At 36.4% G+C, this 24,896-nt stretch overlaps 1 protein-coding gene across 2 annotated transcripts; it reads right to left on the bottom strand.

Annotated features, from left to right (window-relative positions):
* Positions 1–260: 260 nt before the first annotated feature.
* On the bottom strand, positions 261–19,753 carry GPR15 (G protein-coupled receptor 15). 2 transcript variants are annotated; one of them, XM_053220723.1, is made up of 3 exons: positions 18,899–19,753; positions 8,640–8,754; positions 261–1,369 (listed from the first exon to the last, which is right to left on the bottom strand). In XM_053220723.1, coding segments are annotated over exons 1-3 (972 nt in total). In that variant the 3' UTR covers positions 261–1,367. The 2 variants fall into 2 exon arrangements, with proteins under 2 accessions (XP_053076698.1, XP_053076697.1); XM_053220722.1 differs by lacking the exon at positions 261–1,369 and having other exon boundaries at positions 8,167–8,754.
* Positions 19,754–24,896: the final 5,143 nt, after the last annotated feature.

The raw sequence follows: 24,896 nt of genomic DNA, 5'->3' as shown, positions 1-24,896 counted from the left end.
AGGGAAGGATCTGCTGTATTCTCTGTCCCAGTTTCTGGTAGCTTCCATCATTCCTTGGCTTGTAGATAACATCTTTTCCCTGTGTCTCTTCCCATCATGTTCCCCCTGTGTATGTCTGTGTCCAGATTTCCCCCTTGTATAAGAACATCAGTCTTATTGGAACAGAGCCCACCCTAAAGACCTCATTTTAACTTGATTACCCCTGGGAAGACCCTGTCTTCAAATAGGGTCACATCCCAAGGTGCTAATGGTTAGGACTTGAGCACATCATTTTTATTGAGGGTCGGGTAGGCACAGGTCATAATAGTAACAATACAGTCTGTCAAAACTGTGAATGAAATTGCTCAAAGTTTCTCCTCTACTCAGAACCAAATGTTCTGACTGGGACTTTTCACTGGAATACCCAGAGCGCACCTTTGCTTGTTGTGCTGTTTACTGCAAGCTAAGATACAGCCATGTGTCTAAAATGAGTGGTCTTGAGGTGTGGGCTGGCTGGGCTTGGTGTTTTTGGTGTTTTCTCTCTGCCTTTCCCAGTTTCATATGCAAGGGAGGCACCGCTCAGTCAGGGGACGGTGGCCTCGGGCAGAACTGCGACTGATGAAAAATCACAGGACCCGAATGATGGTACATGTTTAGAAATTTGGTTATACAGTACACAACTTTGGGTATTGCAATCATTATTCTCACCTGAAGTTGCTAAGGATGTTCTTTTTCTTTCAGATTAAGCCCTTTCTCTTCTCTAAAAATTACCCAGTGATAACAATAAACGTAATTCCTACTTATATAATCTTCTAACTCTGTGAAAATGATGCTCGACATTTCAAAAAAGTTTTGTATTTCTAAACACAAGAGGATACAAACTTTGTAGTATTATTTGAAGGACTCTCCGGGGCACTTTGATTCACTTAGCCATATTCAAATGTATGGAAACATTTGCTTTACATATCTGTAAAATTAGAAACCTGGGGATTTGCACAATGACACAGTGTCCCAATGCATTTAAAACTCTGCCATTTTATAACGATCACCTAAGGAGCCCCAGGACTGCTGCTTTTACTGCTACCGATGTGGTTGCTACAAATAGCAGCTGAGGTTTATTGAGCACATGTTCTATGCCAGGCACTGTTCCAGGGGCTTCGCCATGTTTTGACTAATTTCCCTTCCACAGCAACTCAGTAAAGTAGATATCATTCTCTATAATTAAATAAAGAAACTGGGGCACAGGGCCTAAAGGTAAGTAAGTGGAAGACCTGGAATTCAAATATGGACTCAGACCTCTTAATCTTGCTCTTGATCACCAAAATATATATGTTCTAGGACAATCCATTCCCAAGTCTGTGCCACAAAACAGCAATTTTATTCAAATCTCCTGAAAAAAAAAAAAAAGAAAGAAAGAAAAAGAAAAAAAGTTTATGTAATTAAAAACATTTGGGAACCACTGCAAATTCCCACCCCTTCTTGTAGACTCATAATGTATGCTATATTAAAAGTTGTGAGAATTCTCCCAGAAAAGAAACCTATATAACAGAATGTAAAATTGAAATTTCAACTAGGCATCAAGATAAAGTAAATGCTGAATTCTCAAGCGAGTTGCTAAGTCACCCTGCACAGACTCTACAAGCAAAATATCTGGGAACCTATTCCACAATTTTTGGATCCTTTCAGAGGAGGAGGTTTTTGTGAGATTTTCTGAGGAAAGACTAGCAGCTGTGCGATGGGGCCCCCACCTTTTCCCCTGGGGAAAGTTGCTGCCTCCAACACCAAGCCCAGTGGCTTCAGTGTGACTACTTGAAGAGATATGTGCTCCCGTATTTCAGGGACACTGCAGACTGAGGTCGATGCCCTCTGATGCCCTCCTCGAAACGTAGATGCAAAAGTTGGCTCATTAGCGCTTTGGAGGCCAATCTAGGAGCTTGCTGCTGCATGGGGGCAAAGATGTCTCATTGCTTCCCATGAGACAATGCAGAGGGTTGTAACTGCTGTGGGGCCCCACAGCTGGCAGATTAAGGGCTACATGGGGTGGGCATCCTGAGGGAATGAGGAATATCCTTCAGATCTTGAGAGTTGATGCTAGAGAGGTCCCCTAGGACCAAAGAACTTCCCAAGTTGGCACAGAAGAATCATCTTCACCATTTGCCTTCTCCAAGGAATGTGAAGGCACTCAGGAAACTAGGGACTATAAAAGAGGAACCTCTTTTCCCTGTGCTTACCTAGGACTGCCAGATAAAATACAAGATTCTCAGTTAATTTTGAATTTCAGATGAACGATGAACAATTTAAAAAAATTTTTTTTAATATTTATTTATTTTTGAGACAGAGCATGAACAGGGGAGGGTCAAAGAGAGAGGAAGACACAGAATCCGAAGCAGGCTCCAGGCTCTGAGCTGTCAGCACAGAGCCCGACGCGGGGTTCGAACTCACGGACCATGAGATCATGACCTGAGCCGAAGTCGGACGCTTAACCGACTGAGCCACCCAGGCGCCCCAACAATTTTTTATTGTAAGTATATCCTCTGTAATATTTGGGTATACTTATATTAAAAATTATTCGTTATTCATCTGAAATTTAAATTAAGTAGGGATCCTGTATTTTTATCTACAAAATCTGGAAAACTTACCTCTACTCCACCTTTACCCTGGCAGCTGGTGAGTAGGTGAATGGTGAAGGGAAGGAAAGAACAGAAGTTGTTCTGTTTTCTGAATTAATGCTTTTTAAAGAGATTTAAAGGTCTTCCCAAAGAAAAGTAGAAAAGTCAACAGACCTGTCAAGGTCCTCCAGCATGGGCAGGGAATCAATCTGCTCACCTACCTCCCCTCTAGTAATCATCAATTCATTCTCTACAGTTAAGACTCTGTTTCTTGGTTTGTCTTGTTCTCTCCCTCTTTTTTTCTTTGCTTGTTTGTTTTGTTTCTTAAATTCCACATATAAGTAAGATCATATGGTATTTGTCTTTCTCCAACTGACTTATTTTACTCAGCATGATACTCTCTAGCTCCATGCATGTCATCGCAAATGGCAAGATTTCATTGTTTCTATCATTGAGTAATATATATATATATATATATATATATATATATATATATAATATATCACACCTTCTTTATCCCTTCATTTGTTGATGAACACTTGGGCTGCTTCCATAGTTTGCTATTGCAAATAATGCTGCTATAAACATAGGGGTGCATGTATCCCTTTGAATTAATGTTTTTGTATTCTTTGGGGAAATACGAGTAGTGTACTTGCTGGATCATAGAGTAGTTCTATTTTTTTTTTTTTTTTTGAGAAACCTCCATACAGTTTTCCACAGTGGTTGCCCCGATTTGCATTTCCATCAACGGTGTAAGAGGGTTCCTTTTTCTTCACATCCTTGCCAACACTTGTTTCTTGTATTTTTTATTTTAGCCATTCTTCAGAACACATTTTGAGAAATTCTGCTTTGTTTCATAACTTTGTGGTATAATTAACTAAAGGGCTATACTGGAGACCTTTGGCTAAACTTTGCTGGTGGACCAGTGTATTAATATATGAGGTCCCATAAACTTTCAGGTAAAAGAAAACCCAACTCAGATGAGCTTAAACAACAAAAGAAATACTTAGGTTCAGGTGACTGGGAAGTCCAAATTCGGGAGGACTTCAGCATTGGTTGATCTAGTAGTTCAGCCATGCCAGGAAGGACTCAGTTTATTTTGATTTGCTTTGTGCTGCTTAGTTTTTCTGTTGTATCTCTTTAGTGTCAACAATGTTAATTTCATTCCAAGACTGGGTCTCTTTCTCCTAATAAGGTTGTTGCAAATTTCAACAGGGCCTGGGAGGGGAGAGAGCAGTGTTGTCCTAGCATTCCAAATAGCCTGGTTGGCCGGTCACATGCTCGCCCTGTGATACCTGTGGCCAGAGGATGGAAGGTACCAAGGACCTGAAGTTTACGGAGTCTTTTCCATGGAGCTCAGGGTGGGTTCAACCTTTACCAAAACACATGAGCTGTGTGAGGAAGAAGAGGTAGATGATTGCCTGGGGGTGGAAGCGGAGTGTGAGAATGCATGCTAGGTCAACCAACAAATGTCCAGTACAGCTGGGAATTTAAGTTGCTGTCATTGGCTGCATGCAGGGACAATACTCAAAACTGTTAACAGCCTGCACCCTCTTGGGCACCAGCCAGTCTGAAAAGACACTCTCGTCAGGGGGGGTGCCTGGCTCCCAAAGGCCTCTTGCTTGTAAAGGGTTAACCTTTTGGTTGCTTAATGTTGAAGGGTCCAGGAGCTTTTGAGGAAGATGTCAGAAGGTTTTGATAGGTAAGCACTCAGAGGACTCTGGGCAGTAGCACTTTATTAGCTGAAATAAAAATATATTGTTATCTTAGTTTAATGATGTTTATAATTATGTCCATGTGTACTAGCTCAATGACTTTAAAAAAATACCAAAAAAAAGTTTTGTTTCTGAATAAGATTCTTCACTTAATTTCCTTATTTGAAAAATGAGTGAGTCAAATTAGATGATTTTACAACTCCTTTGACAGCAATGTTTGTGTTATATTCTGTAAAAATATATATAAATAAGCCTTTAATTTTATCTATCATGCACATTGTGACATGTCTGCATTAAATAGAATATTGTAAACAGTTATGCATTTTAAAATGCAGAGAACCAAATTGTCATCTAAAACTTGGCACATTAAATTTAACTGAATTTAAGTCTGAATTTAACTAGATCTTTATGTTGAAATTTTCAAATGTGCTATTTCTGAAGACCCTGAGAGGGTTCTTGTTTCTTATTTTCTGTGTTTTTTGGTAAAACAAGGGGGGGGGGAAAACTGCCATCTAACATGTTAAAAACCATTAATGTTGCTTTGGCCTCAACAGAAGGCAGAGAGGTACAAAAACAGAAATGGCTAAAGAAAAATCAGAGTTGATATGTGGAAGCCGTGCATTCACCTGAAGATGGTTCATTAGGGTCACCCAAGGGGAGGGATCGAGAGGGAGGAGCAGCCACGGGCCATTCCCTCTCCCATGGGTCAGTGTGGTCAAGGGCAGAGCTGATGTGCAGTTTGAGAACGTGAGTTTTTCTCCAGGGCTTCACCTGCCTGCTCTAACTGTCCCGAGAAGCCTTCCCAACCTCTTAGGTCCTCAACTGGCCAGTCATTTCAGATACAAAAAACCACAAGGAAGGAATATTTTCCTAAAATAAATGGAAAATCAGCAACAATGATGATCCTTTTTCCCATTTCATATCCTCTTCTTCATCCCTTCTACGTCCCCCCTCCCCCAATCCCTTGCCCCCATACAGAGTTAATTATTCCAGAGGGCAGTGTTGTTTATAGTCACCAGAACTGCAGGCAAGAGGGAAGAGTATTGTATATGTTTCCTGTTTTTTTCTGCATAGAGACATGCCTAAAATATTTGTGATATTTTGAATTTTTAGACTGAGGATTATTTAAAATATTTGCAGACCTATCTTTGTAGATTTTTCCCCCTGTACTATAAGACATCAAAAATGTCAAAGCTGAGAAAGGTTTTGACTTTCAGAGAGAGAACTTTTTGACAACAGCCAATATTTTCTTTTATCTTCAGAGCAAAAAGCTATCCTGGTTTGGTGGAGTCTCAGGTCGCTCCCTCCTTCTTTATACATAATTTCTGATAGATTTATAGGTATACACACATCTGTGTTAATTAAACCAGATGAAAATCCTACAGAGACTGCTAAGAAAATACATAGTCACAGGGATTAGGACTGATCATCTTATCCCTTTAAAGGTATTTTCTGTTATGGCAATAGCTAGAACTAAATAATAAATGTATCATAATGCTTTGAGTAAAATAGCTTTCAAACATAATTTATAAAATTCGCTGCCCAGAGGCCACAGTAAATTTATTAACCATGAGTGAGGACCCTGTTTTTGGGGGTCTGCATGTTTGGATATGTATACAGTCTGCCTAATAATATTTAATGGTATATATATATATATATATATACACACACACACACACACACACATATGTGTATATATATATATATATATATATATATACTGCAAAAACATCTTCATAAATCTTAAGTCTCCACAATTAAATTATTTTAAATTAAAATTTGTTTTTACAATATATATGTATTTGTATCTGTGCATACAGGATTAATAAAGAATTTAAAGACAAAACAAACATTACTCTCATGACCTTCATAAGTTTGCTCATTTCTTTAATGCTCAATAACCCCAAAGAACATAGTGTTACCTTCATTTCACAGGTGAGAAAATTGAGGCAGAGAATGTCAATAACTTGTGCAGTTCACACAGACTTCACCAGTGGTTTGTTGTTGTGGTTTCCAAAACAAAGTTTGCTAATTCTAAAGCCTTTATGTTTTCTATCACCTCACACCATGTTTTTTTACTCCATTATTTGAAGGCATTCCTCATTTTAGTTTTCTAGGGATGTGGGTGAAAAGTTGGAAATAGTGGAAAGGTGCAAATAGATAAAATCTAATAATGGCTACAATAGTAACCATCACTATAGTGGTGAGAATTATCACCTTAAATGTTTTTTTTAGTAAATGTTTATTTGTTTTTTGGGGGGTGAGAGAGAGAGAGAGAGAGAGAGAACAAGTGGGGGGGGGCAGAGAGGGGGGGACATAGAATCCAAAGCGGGCTCCAGGTTCTGAGCTGTCAGGACAGAACCCAAGGCGAAGCTTGAACTCATGGACTGTGAAATCATAGACTGTGAGATCATGACTTGAGCTGAAATCAGATGCTTAACCAACTGAGCCATCCAGGCACCCCCATCAAGGGCTTTTCTTAAGACAGCTAATCAAGATACTTCTCAGAGGCACATTTTTAGAAGTCTTGGCTAAATATATGACTTCAGCAGTATGAAAACGCACAAAACACTTGTTACTCCAAAGCATAGCATGCTCCATCTTTGACATGTCTGAGAGAAAGCATTTTCCAAAGGGTTCTTTAACTCTAGAAAATTTATATTCTTTCAGAAAAAATTTTTTTTCTCTTTATGTGTTCAAGTTTGCAGAGAAACAGACCTCAAGACAGGAGTAGGAAAGATTTATTGAGAGAAGAAGCTAGAGAAGCTGGGGAGAAAGCTTCAGACTGAAAGGAAGATCTGACCACGGTGGAAAAAGAGAGAAAAGGAAGGAGGACTGGATAAGTTTTTTTTCACAGGTTGGTTTATGGATTAAATTAAGTGTGATAACATATGTGAAGCATTTAACAGTTCCTTGGTACTAAATGAATACTCCATAAACATGGGTCTCATTCTTAAGCTCCATTTTTAAAAATCGTTGCAATGAGAACCATAGATACCTGTTACAATTCATCTGCCCTGTGCATTTTTCTTGGTAACAGAACTGTACTGTTACAATGGAAAATTGATGTCAGGCTGGTGGTTCGGCTTCCTTGAGAACTTAGCAAACAATGTTTACACAGCCTCAACGCTAGAAAAGTTTGTAGATAAATCCACATGACAGAGAAAGACGTTAAAAACCAACGTTCTTCCTCATATGATTGCTCAAATTAAAAAATCATTCCTTTTATTTTAGAAATCTTTCATTTGGAGGTATTTACACTTTTCAAGAAATATGTTATTTGCAAATACTTTTCAATAGAGCATTTGGAATAAATGGTATAACTCACAGTCAACTATTATCCAACCAATTCTAATTTGCACTTGATTGAAAAGTTGAAATATTTTAAAATAAGATAAAGAACTGCATCTATACACACAACCTGGCCTGACCTTTGACTTAACGGACAAGCCAATTTAGTAAAAGTAAATTAGAAGCTTTGAACCAAATAATGACTTGCTGCATTTGATATGAGAACAAATATGATTTGGTTGAATTTTAATTTATTGAGGGTTTGTCTAAAGTTAAATCATCTCAAAGTTATGGATATTAAACTTAAAACTGAGCATAACATTTAAAAAAATCCTATTTTGACTTTAGAGGAAGAGGTAAAATTGTGCTGAAATATTAATATATGCTTTATGCCACATATGACATTTCTTTCAGCATCCCTTATTTTAAACTTTAAGAAATACATATTCATTATAAAAAATGGATAACATTCATAAAAATATTTAAAATTAAAAATGAATCTGTCTTTGGTTCTACTACCTACAACAACTATTGTTAACATTTTAATATCCTTCCTAAATAAAGCAAGCTGAGGTAATTACGCTCAAAAAATATATATTTAGAAAATAAATAGCAGGTTTAATGTTGGAACACTATGCTTTCTTATTCTTAAAAACTATGTTTCCTTTTCTTCTTGATTGTGGTCATTCAGTTATTGACCTTATTATCATTTTACTTCAGAACATTCTTAACTGCCCCTCCGAAAAATGCTGCACGGAAATATTATTTCTTAAGTAAAGTAAATGTAAATCAAGTTTCAAATGTTTGGGGCAGTTTATGATGTTACTAATTTGAGAAACCACTATGTTTTTTTTTAAACTCCTTTTGGAAATCCTTATTAAAATTAGGAAGTCATTTATACAAATGTGCTTTCTGAAAAGTGTAAACAAGTTTCCTGGAATGCAGGAATAGTGTGTATTCAAATTGCTCTCTCTGCACATAGACCAGTGAGTGCAGCTTCTTGGCCTAACAAACAGCACTGAATAGGAAAGATGGTGATACTTACAGTGTCTCATACCAGTTTGGGTGGCAGAGCCCATAGGCACACAGTCTATAGTGGGAGCTTTGGCACTGGATTTATCTTTTCTTCTTGCCATAGGAATATTACAAGAAATCTGTGACTAGAACAAAATGGAAAAATAAAGAAAATGAAACTATAATTCTTCCCTCGTATGTATGTGCTCTGTAAAAAAAAAATGTTTTCCTGTGAGGGTAACTGTCATAGATGTTACTGTCCTTTAATGTGGGATTGAATGTGAGAGCGAGTAGAAGGAGACAGCTGTCCATTTCTTACATGCAACATACATTTGATTGCCTATATAAGAGGTTTAGTGACCACTGAACAGGATGGAAAATGTCATTTCTAATAAAACACGATGAAGAGGGAAACATGCTACAAGAAAATATGATTCGTTCGAGATTGTATTTTCAATAAAATGGATTTCCTCTTCCCTTGAGCAATATCTTCACTATTTAGCCACGAATAGGCAGACATTTTGGTGATTTGAGGTATTTGCATTAGAAAAAAATAAGAAACATGTTTGAATTTGAAAAGGAATTGGAGACAGAAAAAAACAAACCAAACCAAGCTTGTGATGTTAACAGAATCTATTGAAAAATCTGGGACTCAGAGGAAAAAAATATGAAGTGGAAAAAGCATGAGTTTTGGAATCACATAGGTAAGCCTAGATTTCATTGAAATCAAGGTTGCATTTTTGGTACACTTCACTAAGAATTATGTGAAGTCTGATTTCTTTGAATCCTATTTCCTTTATCTATAAAATGGAGTTCTCAGCAGTGACTTAACAAGCTCTTAATATGTACCAGATACTGTGCCAAATTCCTTACATTCTCACTTTAATTTCTTAGAACCGCCGTGATCTAAGGCAAGTATAACTGTCCCCATTTTGTAGAGAGAAATAGACTCAGGAATACTGAGAAACTTGCTCACCTTTCACAGACAATAAATAGCAAATTTGGATCTGTGTTCTTTAGCCACAATGCTATACCATGCTCCCTGCAGTAATAGCTATATTACAATGAATATCACAAGCTAATGATTTAAATGTTTTATGTCATGGTATTTGAATTAGCTCTGCTTTTTCCAGGTAGTGCCAGAAATAGACTATTAGTTGCTGTTGCATTTTCCTTAGTTTTTATGGAGATTATCTTCCAATTATGTGACCCATAATGCTGCTTTCATGTCCTCTCAAAAGTACAGAGTCACATCTGTCACATCTGGAATATAGGCTTGGAGTTTGTGAAAAGGTTGACAATATCCTTGCAATCACAGGAGGAATGTTCAACTATCACATGATTATAACTGTGAATCACTAATTTTTATTACAAATCATAATCAGATTTGCACTAAGAAAAGTCTTCCATTTAAATAGGACATAAATGTCACAGAGAGAAGGAAATGACTAGGAATCAAGTGAAAGTTACTATACCACTCATTTTGCTAATCATAATACCACTAGAATGACCTACAAAATTCAAGGAGAATGGAAGGATTCATGTTCCTAAATGAAGTGTAACTGGTATACTCTTCTAGCCCCTCATAATTACAACATATTAGAAGTAAAGTAAAAATTAAAAATGGGAATATTTAACATTTGTAAAAATCCTTAAATTTAATTTAAGCCAGAGATGGCATGTTTCTAGGATGTTCTGTTTAGTTCAACAATCATGAATGCCTGATTTGGAATAGGATATAGACATACAAAAATGAAGACATGGCTCTCCCCCTCCCCCTGGGCGAGCTCTCTCCCAAGCTCCCAAGCCTGGGGAAAGACCACCAATGATTCCATAGGCAGGTTGCAGGAGCTGCTGTGCTGAGGGAAGGCACTGGGAAATGGGGAATGAATGCTAAAACAGCCAATCTCTCATCACCATTTAAAAATTGTAAACGTGTATGGGGTGCCTGGGTGGTTTAGTTGGTTAAGCATCCAACTTCAGCTCAGGTCATGATCTAACTGTTCATGAGTTTGAACCCCGTGTTGGGCTCTGTGCTGACAGCTCAGAGCCTGGAGCCTGCTTTGGGTTCTGTGTCTCCCTCTCTCTCTGCTCCTCCTCTGCTTCTGCTCTCTCTCTCTTAAAAATAAACAAACATTAAAAAAACTATAGATGTCTGATAGTTCTGAAATTGTTGCTCTTAAGGAAACAAGCACACGTACAGGTAACAGAAAGGCCTTCCGAAAGAGAATCAGCAGATATTCAGGAAGGTTTCAAGGCCAATGTAGGGGTTATACTCACTCAGAAATCAGAAGAACCAGAGGACCTGTGATTGCAGAATTGATGTTTTCAAACAAGTTTACTTTTAGCTACTATTTTTACCTGTGTACTTCATTTTTAAAAAATGGAACTAGCTTTACTTTTTTTTTCCTTAATGCAATATTAATGCATATTCTTTTTGGAAAATACAAGTTATAACAAAAATAAAAATCACAAAAATAAAAATCAAATAAAATATTAAAAATCACCTACATAGTGAGGAACAAAGTTAACATTTTGCTGTATAGGGTTCTGGTAGTCCTGTATTCTTATATAAATGAAATAGTCATAAACATGCAATTATTCTGTAGAATATTTGTAGAATAGAATATTCTACAAATAGAATAGAATAGAATATTTGTAGAATATTCTGTAGAAAATTGTACTATTTTGTAGCCTGCTTTTCTTTTAACTTAATTTTATTTAATTTATTATGAAGATTTTTTTCATGTCAGTACATGGTACAGTACTCATAAAGGCTATGTAGTCCTACATTGTAAGGATGTGTAGGAACCTTAATTTATTCAGTCAGTTCTCTATCAGTGACATTTAGATTATTTCACTTTTCTACTTTTGCAAACAATGTTGCAATAAAAATGCATGTACATATATGTTTGCACATGGCCATAGTTATATACATAATTACATTAAAATCCTAAAAGTGGAATTGCTTTTTGTAAATGTTTCTAAATTTTCTCTAGCTTAATCAACTTCCACTCAGTAGACGGTCCAAGAATTTCTACCCACACCCCACCCCTCCAATCCTGGTCAACCTCAGTATTTAATGTTTAAATCTTCGCTAATATAATAGGTAAAATTTGTATTTTGTTATTTTAATTTGGCCATCTTTGATTATTAGGCTAAATATTTTCATAAATTTATTGGTAGTATCTTTTCTATATTTGAATTATAGAGTTGAAATTACTGTTATTTATAATCCTAAACGCTGCATAAGTTATGCACTTCTGCATTTACTTTTTAATTAGAAATAGAGTGGCCATTTCCATCTACCTTTAACTGGTCTGAATCTGTTTTTGTTCTTTTCTTTTTCTTTTTCTTTTTTTTCTTTTTTTTTTTGCTTTAAACATAAAACCACAGGCCAAGTTTCATTTCTCATTTACCACTTCTCCACCTGAGTTGTCAGTTTTGCTTTTGGTCTAAAGTGAGGGTAAGTGAGAGGGCATCTCAATAAATCACTGTCTTTGGGCAAGATTTGTATAGAGTTATCTTCTTTGCATATCTTATTTTAGTTCGTCATTTGAAAATAAATTTAAACTTAATACTGCTCAGTGTGCGTTCTCCTGTTTAAAATGATCATTTACACTTGAGACTCTTTTAAAAACAACAAAAGAATTTTTATTTGGTGATGTCAGTGTGAACACTTCTTTAAGGAAATGTGACAACACTTAGGAAACAATCGTGTCAAAATAGCACTTACCTGAAATGACTTGGATATGGACTATTTATGGGCCTTTCCCTAAACATTAGAAAAGATCAAAGAAAGTGATTTGACTTATGGCCTGCATGGCTCAGTTGTTTAAGCGTCCAACTTCGACTCAGGTCATGATCTCACAGTTCGTGAGTCGGAGCCCCGCGTCCAGCTCTGTGCTGACAGCTCAGAGCCTGGAGCCTGCTTTGGATTCTGTGTCTCCCTCTCTGTCTGCCCCTCTACTGCTCACACTCTGTCTCTCAAAAAATAAATAAATGTTAAAAAATTAAAAAAAAAAGAAAGCGATTTGACTTATTATTATCATTATCTAACAAGCTCTTCTTGAGCATTAGTACTTCATTCTTTTGTTCAAAAAACAAGTAACAATGGGGATTATAAATTCCATGAAGAAACAAGTTCTACTTCTTTACATCCTACAAGAGTCTAATAGTGCTATATATATATATACACACACGCATACATGTATATATATATATATGTATATAGTAAATTATTGTGGAAACAGGCTACTTGTTCAACCTTTTAATAGGGAATGTGATGCACTTATATTTTTATTGTAATTGTTGATATATTTACATATTTATATATGCCATTTTACTATATGTTTTCTTTGCTTTATTTTTATTTTCTTTCTTGCACTCTTTCAAGTACTTTAGACTGAGTATTAGCAACAAGATTCAACAGATACTCATCAGCTGCATTTGTACATAACATGTTTGTGTATTTGTGTGTGTGTGTGTGTGTGTGTGTGTGTATGTGTGTGTCTGGGTGTATGTATGAGAAAGTGAGAGAAATTTTGTAAGTGACTGTTATTTGCCTATTTTGAAATCCGTCACTTATGCTAAAAAATTTTGGGCTATTATAGTGCATTGTGTACAATAGACACTTTGCATTAACAGTTTGATATTTTAGTTATTGACTATTTTCAAGGAACTCCACAAGTCTGTGGCATAAAAGGCATCAATTTAAGCCACTGTCTCCTGATGTGATGAACAAATAACCCATCGGGAAAGGCCCAACACCCAGGATTGACCTTTCGATTCTGCTTCATTTTCTACGCCTCATACAGTAGATCTGCACAGGCTACACTGTATTAAGCTTACATGAAGTAATCATATGTTCTTCTAGAATTTGCAGGTTTAGAGATTTGTGACAGTTTTGCCATACAAAGTTCTTAAATACTTTCTATACTCTATAAATAAAAAGAGCAAAGTTGTTTGTTGAAGACTCTGCCCGAGAAAATTTTTTACAAATTAAAAATAGTCTTTTCGTCGCACGTATTTTTTGATGCATAATATTTTATTTAATCTAAAAACATCACAAGAATATTTATATCTCCTGCTTGTATGTAATTAAGAGCAAATGGAAGAGTACATTTATAAAGTACAGGTCATAAAGAATTCTAGCAGGGAGAACCATTTATATTTCATTTTGAACTAATTGTAATATGGAAATGAAATCTTTCTAATTAGAAATGATAGGAGATAGCAAATAAAAATGTTTTTTCCCATCCGTGTTGACATCACGGAGTACTTGTAGATGAAGCCTAACTCTTTGTAGTATGGCAATGATAGGAAACTAGCTAATTATTAAATCTTCTTAATTAGCAAATAAGAAAGTCACTGAGTGATGTCAGATAGATAATGATAACCTGTACTAGATCTGTAGAACATTATAAAAGTATTATGAACATTGTATCATAAATTCTTTAAACGGGCCCTTGCCTAAGTTAACAACAATTCAACTTAATTACATGTGGTCAACTTTAAAAAGGCCCACCGTAATTTAAAAGATTTTTTTTAACGCTTATTTATTTTTGAGAGAGAGGGAGAGAGAGAGAGAGCGGGAGAGAGCCAGAAAGAGAGGGAGACACTACATCTGAAGCAGGCTCCAGGCTCTGAGCTGTCAGCACAGAGCCCGATGCAGGGCTCAAACTCAAGAACTGTGAGATCATGACCTGAGACTCAGTCAGATGCTTAACTGACTGAGCCACCCAGGCGCCCCTAAAAGAGACAACTGTAATTTTAAAGTACCTTTGGGTCTTAGAAATTTGTTACTTATATAGTTAAACTGAGAAATTTTTACTTTGATAATGTCTGTCAACTAACAGAATAGTTCCCCCCACTTTTAGATTAGTGAATGGGAATTTCATGTAAGTTTACATTTTACTGTGACTTAATGCCATAAGAACCTTCGCTTCATTAACAGTTTGGCACATTGAATATTTAAAGTAGGTTTGTTTGTTTGTTTGTTTGTTTTTTTAATGTTGCAGGATGCAGTCTTAGGATGCAATTCCCATTTAGGAAATGTAACTCTACAAAGGAAATGACAAAGATAACCAGAAGTGCCAAGAGTAAGTCACAGGTCACTGTTACTGTTGATTTTCCCTGTCCACTTATATGTAAAGTCTAGTCATGATTGTTTACTCATAGACTTGATAAAAACAGAGAATGTTGACTCAAAGAAAAGAACTTAAAATAAAAACTGGCATTTGCAACAGACAAACCATCCCATACCAATCTCTGTGGAAGGCAAAATCCAATAACCATTTACAAATACTCTGATGGTTGGAATAATCCTCTCGCTTTTTCTCCAGATGACACTTCTTTCTCTCATGGTGCTGGAGGCCATCATCTTGCTAGCTGGCTACACCAGTGGCTCTGCTACAGTAAATTCATAATTCTTCTAATATTGCTTGTCTTTTGTGAATGAGCTCTGCAGGAAAACTGAGACCTCCTGTTCACTGTGGCACACACACCTAATGAGTCATTTCTCACTTTTGAGATTGCCAGGAGGAATAGAGAATGATTGGAGGAGCCAAGATGAATCATAGGAGAAGAGTTCTTTCACTCAGCTCACCATCATACTGTGCATTTCTGCATCTATTTAAAAATTAACTCGTGACCCCTAGTAATATTCCACCCTCAGTCACGCACATTGGTTTCCTTTAAGACCATTATTCTCACTAGCGTTACTCTCACTCAGAAGTGATTTTGGCTTGTTAGAGGGGACAAATGGTGGGCCTTCCAGAACTATCAGGTTAGTGTTACTCTTTTAGTATGGCCTGAATGGAGTAAATGTGTGTTTGTGATATGTGAACCTTAAGTACATGGATTTTAAAATTAATTACAAGTTATTCAACGACATCTTATACAGACTTTCTTGGAGAACTTTTTTGTGGTGAGTTCAAGAAAAATTGTTTGAGAAATGTTTGGGGGATGACTATCCTTTTATATTTGTCCTTAAAGACCTGGCAGTGGCTTTGGATCACTTTAAAAAATGACAACAAATGAGGTTAATCTGTAGTGATTTCCACATATACTTATTCTTGCTAAGTTCTATTTTGTTTTTCTAACTTTAGATGTAACTGGCCAGATGTGGTTATTAGGATGTCAGATTAATTTTCTAGAAATTCATGGAAATGTGTGTTGATTTGTTTTACTAATGACATGAAATGACCACAAAGCAGCTCTCAGAATAGTTTGAGATAACAAAAATCTTGATAAGCTATGTTTCTACATGTATCTATATGTATATAAGTATATAAATGAATTTGTCTTAAAATGTGGAAATATCGTGGTTTAAAAATCTGCAAAATGAGACCTACTGATACAATTTATAATAAGCCTTTCAATGCTATTATAATGTAAATTACATTTCATACCAGAGGACTCCATATATGACATCGTAAAATACCAACTTAATCAAGTTTTGAACTTTTTACTATCAGAGTTATTCTATCTATAAATTTATATCTGCTTTTCCTTCCATCATTGGAACATTATGAGTATAATATATGCAATATGCTAAGATTTTTGTAAGGCATATTCTTAATATTTGTTAAATGAGAGTGATTGTCACTTGATACTGTAGTTTGGAAATTTTCTTTCTTTCTTTATTTATTTACTCTTATTTTTAAAAATTTTTAGCATTTTTATTTATTTTTGAGAGACAGAGAGACAGAGCACGAGCAGGGGAGGGGCAGAGAGAGAGGGAGACACAGAATCTGAAGCGGGCTCCAGGCTCCGAGCTGTCAGCACAGAGCCCCATGTGGGGCTCCAACTCACAGGCTGTGAGATCATGACCTGAGCCTAAGTCAGATGCTCAACCGACTGAGCCACGCAGGCGCCCCCGTAGTTTGGAAATTTTAAAGTAACACTCAGTAATTAATAATAGGAACCAATAGCTTTATATAATAACTTTTACCCAATATTTAAAAACACTTTTGTATTTATTAGACTTATAATATTCTTGACAATTCTATAGACATAGATATTACCAACTACTTTAGGTATGAAAGATTACAATGATTTACTCAATGTCCCAACATTAAGAATGAAGCTGAATCTAATAACCTATTTTTTCTCATTTCCTAACAAATACTTTACCTGATTTATTGAGCTATTTTTTAAAAGTAGCATTTCTCAAAGACATTTATTTCCCTGATTAGTAATAGTGCTTTTGCTGATTTGTTTTTATAATGTGAGTGGCTTCTATCTTTTATATTTTGTTTTTATTTAACTTTAGGAGATCTATTTAACTGTTTTAAATTCAGTTTAAAGTTTTCCAAGAAACCTTATTTCTTATCATTTACAGTCCTTTTTTTCTATATCTATAATAAAGTATTAAAAACTTTTATAATATCAATATTAATAATAACTGTGTTGATAGAAATTAATACAACATAGAAGAATACTTAAGAAAATTATATTTTTATTTAATACAGGTTAAGAGAAATTAATAAATTAACCAATTTATAAAACAAAACACTGTATTTTCAACTTCTAAATAGATTATGGTATGCCCAATATTTGAGATTTCTTTTAATGTGAAAGATACATGGGATGAGCTTGAATTACCTAGTTTCTGAAAAGATTCTAAGCTTTCTCTGATTTTCAAACCTAATATTTAGAAGTAAAATAGTAACTCATTTGCGTCAACACTGAGGGTCAACACGTAACCCACTTTCTCTTGAATCAAAAGATATTTACAATAGTATGTTTTCTGTAGCAAAAGCCTTTTGTGGTTGCTGCTAATTACATGTTTTTCACTTCAAAGTCTTTAAAAGGAAAATACGTGCAAGTAGACTTAATAAATTTTTATTGGGTAAAAGAATTCAGCAAAGTCTCTGGGTTTGGAAAAATGTATATAAAATATCAGTAATATCTTCATTTTGTATTTTTCACTTCAGCTAAATACAGAGCATACTGTCTTCCTATATTACTGAATCAAGTCTTGAAATGATATACACCAAGCAAATGATGCTATAGAAAATGTGTAGCACTAACATTTTAATTAAAATGTAAAATGATAATACACATGGTGATGTAGCTAAGCATTTGAGGACCTCCAATTATATTAGTAGTTACATTTCATTTGATAACTCAATAACTAGTAATTAAAAACATGTAATTAAAACAAAGTCATATCCTAATGTATGAAGTCAATGAAAACAAAAGAGCATAGTAAAACCCTCTTGAAAAGTAGTTACTATGCCATTATAATGAGATACATTTTTACCAATATATCTTATAAGGAAAATAAAGGTCAAACTTTGCCCTGTGCTCTCTTGTTAAAATACTCTAGAAGACCAGGTGATAAAGGAAGTCCTAAATCATAAACACAATACAGAATGATTTTACCCCCATGAATATTTTGACAGTCCAAAGTTATTGTGAATGGCTTAGGGTGAAAGATAACATTGGAAGGCAGTAAAGAATCGCCATACAAAGTTTTAAAGATTAAGGCCAGACTCTCGCTTTGTTACTCAGTAATAATTAACTAAAGGGCACACGTATATTTTTTGCTACCTGTTTTGTTAACACATTTCTCACCAGATGAAAGTGGGCAGAATCCTTTAGATGTCGTCCAATTGAAGCCCATTATGAAGGGCGGTGTGGGTCAAGGTACCATTGTTCTTGAGAGAGGAAAAGGCCTGAATGTACATAAACAATCAAGAAGAAAGGAATCGATCCAAGCTGGCCTTTATGTCAGAGTTCAAGGTTTACAGGAGTCGTATTTTGCCGGGTAAACTAGATTGACCAGAGTTAAAAGAAGGCCATTCAGCTAAAAAAAAAAAAAAAAAAACCAAAAAACAAAAAAAAGGAAAACAAAACAAAACAAAAAAGACAGCATATGGTTTAATTATAGCCATGAACACAGGGACTTTTCATTCATCTCTTTAAAAATAAACTCTTCCTTGTATTCGTGACTGCGAATATGAATACCAACAGCAATACTTTTTTTCCTTCTTTATCGCTGACACAAATTAAGTCTCCAATCTACTAACAGAGCTTGAAATGTCACAGTGACTTTTAGAGTGACACAGACCTCTTCCTCCTTCTGGCCGAATTTTCCACATGAATGAAGTTGGAGAGAGCCTTGGGGAGGTGACTATCTGATGTCTCAGTGCTGCTCCCAAAGTCATAGTTCTTCAGGCAAGGGAACAAGCAGTGCAAGATAGACCGGCGGATGTAACTGTCAAAGATATAGTAAATGAAAGGGTTGACACAGCTGTTGGCAAATGCCAAAGGCCCACTCACCTCCATGCCTAGCTGGATAACAGATGAGGAAAAGTAGACTTCCTGCTGCAACCCAGAGACAATGGCCAGGAGCTTGAAAGTATTGAAGGGCAGCCAGGAGAAGACAAAGGCTGCCACGACAATAAAGATGATCTTTATGGATTTCCTCAGCTTTTTGCTATGTTTTCCCGACTGTTGGTAATGGGCATACAGCTTCCTTGTGATGCAACAATAGCATGTCACAATGCTCACCAAAGGGACAAAGAAGGTAAAAATTAAGGCCACCAGGGCCCAAGTCAGTTTGATTGGAGTAGCGCTCCTCTCTGCACAGTATGGCTTATCATCAATCAGGGTGAGCTCCCTGGACAGAAGAGTAGGCAAACCCAAAAGGCAGGAGATAAACCAGACACTGGCACAGACTCCATATGCACAGTCTCTCCTCCTGAATTTCCTGGATACGGCTGGGCGCATGATGGCCAGGTAGCGGTCAACACTCATGCAGGTGAGCAAGAAGACATTGCAGTGCATGTTGACTGAGATCATGTAGGAGCTGCCTTTGCACAGGAAAGAGCCTGTCCTCCACAGTCCTAAAGATGCTTCTTTATCCACCCAGAGAGGCAACGTGACAAGGAAAATGAAGTCAGACACAGCCAGGTTGATGATGAAGATGTCGATCAGTCTTCGGCTGCCCCGTTTGAAATGCAATGCACTCATGAGGACTAGGTTCCCCAACACCCCCGTCAGGAACACAACTGCGTAGAAGATGGGAAGGAAGACAGATGTGTAAGCAACACGGGAGTGGGTCTCCTCAATATCAGGATTTTGGCTTGTAGCATAGAAATAATCGAAATAAACAGCAGTTGCTTCTGGGTCCATCACTAAGGTCAGCTGCCAGATCCGATTAAGTTTCCTTACCTAGGAAGTTTTTGTATAAAAGTTTAAAATCTCAGGGCAGCTTCTTTTATATAGTGGCTACCTCTTCCCCACCACCCCCACCACCCCACCCCTTAAAAGATCTTGGGACAAGCATAAAAACAGAGATTAAAAAACGCAGTTTCTACCAATCCTCAGAAAGAACACCACCCTGGTTGGTGTTTGGTGGTTGTTGTTGTGGTTTTCTTTATTTGCATTTGCCCTGGAGACGGGGGTGCTTTTTTGACTTCTGTCTTCAAGATATTCAGTTTGTTTATTTAAATCCAGAAATTAGAAAACAAATAAACTTTTTTTCCTTACCTACTTTAAAGACATCCTTTGCTTTTCTGACACTGAAAATCCTTTTGATCTGGTTTTCTGTTTCACAGACAAGGTACTATTTTCTTTTAAAATTTTAAGGTGGTGATGACAAAGATAGTCCTTTTATTCACATCCCTGGTAAAAGTGAGGGAAGTAGTCTTTCACTGCAGAAAGAGTGAATTGAAAATTTCCCAAATCATACCAGTCTACATCTACAGCAAACATAATGATTCTAATTAGGGTATGAGATTCTTTCCCCTTACTTGCTTCTTTCACTTTATACAAAATTAATCCTGTTTCATTCAATATGTTTTTAAAAATTCTCAAGAGACTGGGACCATGTCTTGTGCTGTTAATATTAGTTTTAAAAATTTTCCACTGTCATTAGCACAGTACCTTGCACGTGATAGGTCCTTTGGAAATGTCAATTTACTTGAATTATTCAGGAAAACTCTTGGTTTTGTGATCTAGTATAATCAACAAGTATGTATTCATTGTGGTTCAACTGTAGGCCTTGTTGTTATTTATGTAGCTTACAAACACAGGTTTAAAAATGGCAAACTGCTATTTTTACACTCTTTTTAAAATTTATTTATTGTGAGAGAGAGAGAGAGAGAGAAAAAGAGTGCATGAGCGGGGGAAGGGCAGAGAGAGCGGGCGAGAGAGAGAATCCCAAGTAGGCTCCACACTGTCAGTGCAGAGCCCTACGTGGGGCTCCAACCCATGAACCATGAGCAGAAATCAAGAACGGGCCACTCAGTCAACTGAGCCATCCAGGCACCCTACACTCTTATCTGCTTTGTAATTCAACCAGCTAAGTTCCTTTTTGTTAGAATAAACATCCTTGATTAGGAGATTTTCTCTCTACCTCCAAGTAACTCCCCTTCATCAGACTCTGGGTCCCCCCCATCTTGTCTTTTTCATACCTCACTACTGGAGCAGTGATTTTTCAGCTTTTGAGCTGTGACTTATTTTTAAGTACCTCCACAAACCAGTGAACTTCACTTTTGGGATTATTGACCTAGCAGAGACAGACCTCTAATAAGTGACATTATAATGGAGTTGCCAGTACAGGCACTTTAACAGAAAGATTTGGGGTTCATTCAAAGCATTTGAGAAACGGGCTAACAACAGACGGGTCCTATCATATCTTCCTGTCATCTGTTCCTTTTCATATTAGGAAAACTGTCGTGGAGTACAAATCCTGAAATCGACTCCATTGATTTCAGTTCTTTACTGGTCAAAGTGGCTTAAGGCTCTTTACTTCTCTCTTTCCCTCCATCTGGTTTCATAGCCAAAGTTACAGTTTCAGGCTGATACTGCTATTGCGTAGAAAAACGCATGCCTGTGAATTAAAACACCATTGTTTAACATTTGAAGTCCTTTCTACTGAATTTTTATTTTTCCCATAATTGATATATATTGAAAATAACTATCTTGCCTTTTGTACCCCTTTCTTTTTCCTGATGTGTTCTAATGTGACCTGAGTCTCAGGCATGTGGGTCTAGGTCAGGGAAAGATGAGGACTCCCCTGATCTGGGGCACCCCCAGCAAGTCACTCAGAAGTTGATTTACAACTGGGCTCTGCCTTTCTTTGTGTCCCTAGCATTTCTGTGTTGTTCGTGGGGGGCATATTTCCCTAAGTGTAGGCTGCAGATGAGAGAAACTAATGCTTTGACATTTCTGGAATAGAAATCTTTCCCACCGAGTAAGCCTTAAATACTTAATGTAATCGTTCATTTTGTCAAATAGTTTGAACTAGGGCAATATTTACTTGACAAGGATTGGTGGAGTAAACATAGAATATTTAAACACTATATCTATACATATATCTATCCATAGATATATCTGTATTTTTCTTGTATCTCAATAATTCCAATAAAAGTATCATAAAATGAAAAAAAAAGTTCATGCTCATATTCCAGAGAAAAATGTCTGGCCTACATTTATTCTGCAGGTCTTAAATTTTCTTTCAGCATTCAAGTTGTTGGCTTGTTGATGTAAACTATCTCAAATAAATCTGACTGCCTCACTGAACTTTGGAGCAGCTGTGGACCAAATATCTTGCTTTATCATATACAGTCACTTTGGAATATGGTAGTTCATGGTAGTATGTTGCAATGTGAGAATATCCACCGTGGATCAAAATGATCCTGGGACCTGAGTCAGAAAACAGATTAAGTATTTTGAGGCAAAAAGGAAACAAACAGCATAGTCCTGGGCTTTTAATAACTCAAAGAGTACAAAGCTATTATAAGACAGAATCCACAATAAAAGCTGACTAGATAAAGTAGGGGAAGTCATCGTTCCAAACAGCACAACAGTCATGTTTAGAACTTTGAATGCTCTTTGAAATAAACATGAGGATACTAACAATAAATAACCAACTACACATAGACTAAAACTCAGAAACAACACTGGATACCATAAGCCTGTGGAAAGGCAGCAAGAACAAGGTGATGACAAAAAAAAAAAAGTAAGATGTAAATATTAATAACTGAATGACAGCACACACACATGCCCCCTTTTAAGAACTGTTTTCCCAGAAAAAAAATGCTCAACTCTCCTTTATTTTATAAGTACATAAATACAGTTTATATTCAACTTTAGATATTATGCTTTCCATCCTTAGCAGGGATAATTACTTCCACCTTTGTGTTCTCTAAGATATTTTACAATACTGCTTATTAAATTCCCATTACTTCATTTCACATGATTAGTTGTTTTGGTGTCTGACTTCCTGAGCTGATCATGAGCAACTTGAAGGGAGAGGCCATCCATTACCTCTTCATCATCTCTAACATAAAGGAGTTACCTAGCTGAAGTCTTCTTTGGACTCTCAAAGTCATGTTTTGAACCTCTGGATGCCAGGCCACATTACCCATTTAGAGTTACCTGGGTGCCTCCTAGACCATAGCTTTCTGAACCCTGTCCCAGATCTACTGAATCAGAATCATCTGGAGTCAACTCCAGGTGATTCCTAACAAGGTCGCTTATTATATTTAACAAGCCTCCAAGGTGATTCTCACACACACTAAAGTTTAGAAGCACTGTTTTAATTTACAAACCTTCACCAACTTTACATGTTATGCTTTGTTATGATTTTGGCTAACTTTTTTTTCAGCTTAAAAATCACCTCTAAACTCGAACTTCTTAGCAACCTTCTAGTCTGATATCACAAAATTTTTGGAATTAATTTAGACTTCTGGGCCCTCCCTATTCTGCACCTCAATTCCTGAGATATGTTCAGAACTGCATCAAATGTTGAGGATGGGGAGACAGTCGGGTGTTGTCCCCTGAGATGTCTGCTCAGCTGAATACAGTATTATCTATCATACAGCCCTAGCTGTGACTTGCAGACTTGCTTCACAGGTGGGCTGATGATTTTGTGAGTACAGCCACCCTAACTGGCATTTTGGCATATTCTGCTTCTGCTTTTTCCCTATCAATCACTCTGGCTGCTCTATTAGGTAGGGATTAATCAGATTATATAGCCAGTAGCACAGGAGAAAGAAATCGCTATTCATACACCCTACTGATTTGTTCCTGAATAAGTGGCAAAGATTATGAAGCAAAGTTTTTGTTTTTCATTAAACTTATTACAGTGATTGCATATTCATTTGTTAGAAACACTCTCTTGTTCATTTCTTACTTGAATATCATAAAGTGTAAAGCCATTTAAACAGTCCAGTTTAAGAGATCAGTTTATATTCTAAGTCTCAGTGGCTTTTTTATTTGGACCGTTACTTGGAGAGTTTAGTGTAATGTACTGTAATGTAATATATCATGCCAAATTAAATGGCATGCATTTGCTGTTATCAGGGCCCTCCTCCCCTTCACTTATTAGATTATTTCCCTTGGTACCCCATATTTACATAAACAAAAGTGATATTATTTTAGGCACATATACTTTAGGTTTCTTCATAACAGTTGATTTAATCTGGATTTAGGTTGTGCATAACAAAAATTGTGTTTACTTATATTAGTGTCCCTGGTACCCAGCACAGTGTCTGGCATACAATAGGTGGTCAATTAATGTTTGTAGATCCGGACTGAATTATGCTTGAATTTTGAATTATTTCCAATGAATAGGGAGGTTTCACAAACTTCTTAGACAGCTTCCGTTTTCCATGATTACTGTTTATTGTTGAAACAGCAATGGCCTGTGTTGCTGTATCTTTTCTAATCAGAATGCATAGAGCCTTCCTCCTTTTCCTTTGTCCATCTGCATTTCCTGTATCTCTATCTTGTACATTGCCTAGCGTGGAGGTGTAGGACATGGGAATCTCCCAATGAAACTTGAACATTGTGGATCTACAACTATATTTTGGAGTTACATTATTCTTCTTCCAGCAGAATGGAATTTTATGAATCATAAAATTTTAGAGCTTCAAGTGATATTACTGATCATCCAGCATAACCATTTTGTGAATGAGGACACTGAGACTCAAAAAGGGTCATTTACTAAAGACTCACACTGATGATATTAAAATAGAGGACAATTTAATTTTAAACTTGTCACCTACATTTGGTCCATTCACTGTCCTTCAGAAGCATGGACATCTAAATAACTATAGTTTGCTACTCTGTGTAGCATTTTACAGGAATTGCTAGAAGGAAAGAACCATTTTAGATGCACTTTTCTATTTGCCTCATCCTTGATTAATTTTGCCATTGTATAATGGATTAGTACAAGGAAATTCAAAGATTGATGCATTTTTTCCTGAGGTTATTGATTAGAAACCACAGCTTGTGTATATATCTATTTTCCTTCTTTTTGCCTTCC

Source organism: Acinonyx jubatus, chromosome C2 (assembly GCF_027475565.1).
Source record: "Acinonyx jubatus isolate Ajub_Pintada_27869175 chromosome C2, VMU_Ajub_asm_v1.0, whole genome shotgun sequence".
Lineage (NCBI taxonomy): Eukaryota > Metazoa > Chordata > Mammalia > Carnivora > Felidae > Acinonyx > Acinonyx jubatus.
This window is presented reverse-complemented; position numbering and strand designations above follow the sequence as displayed.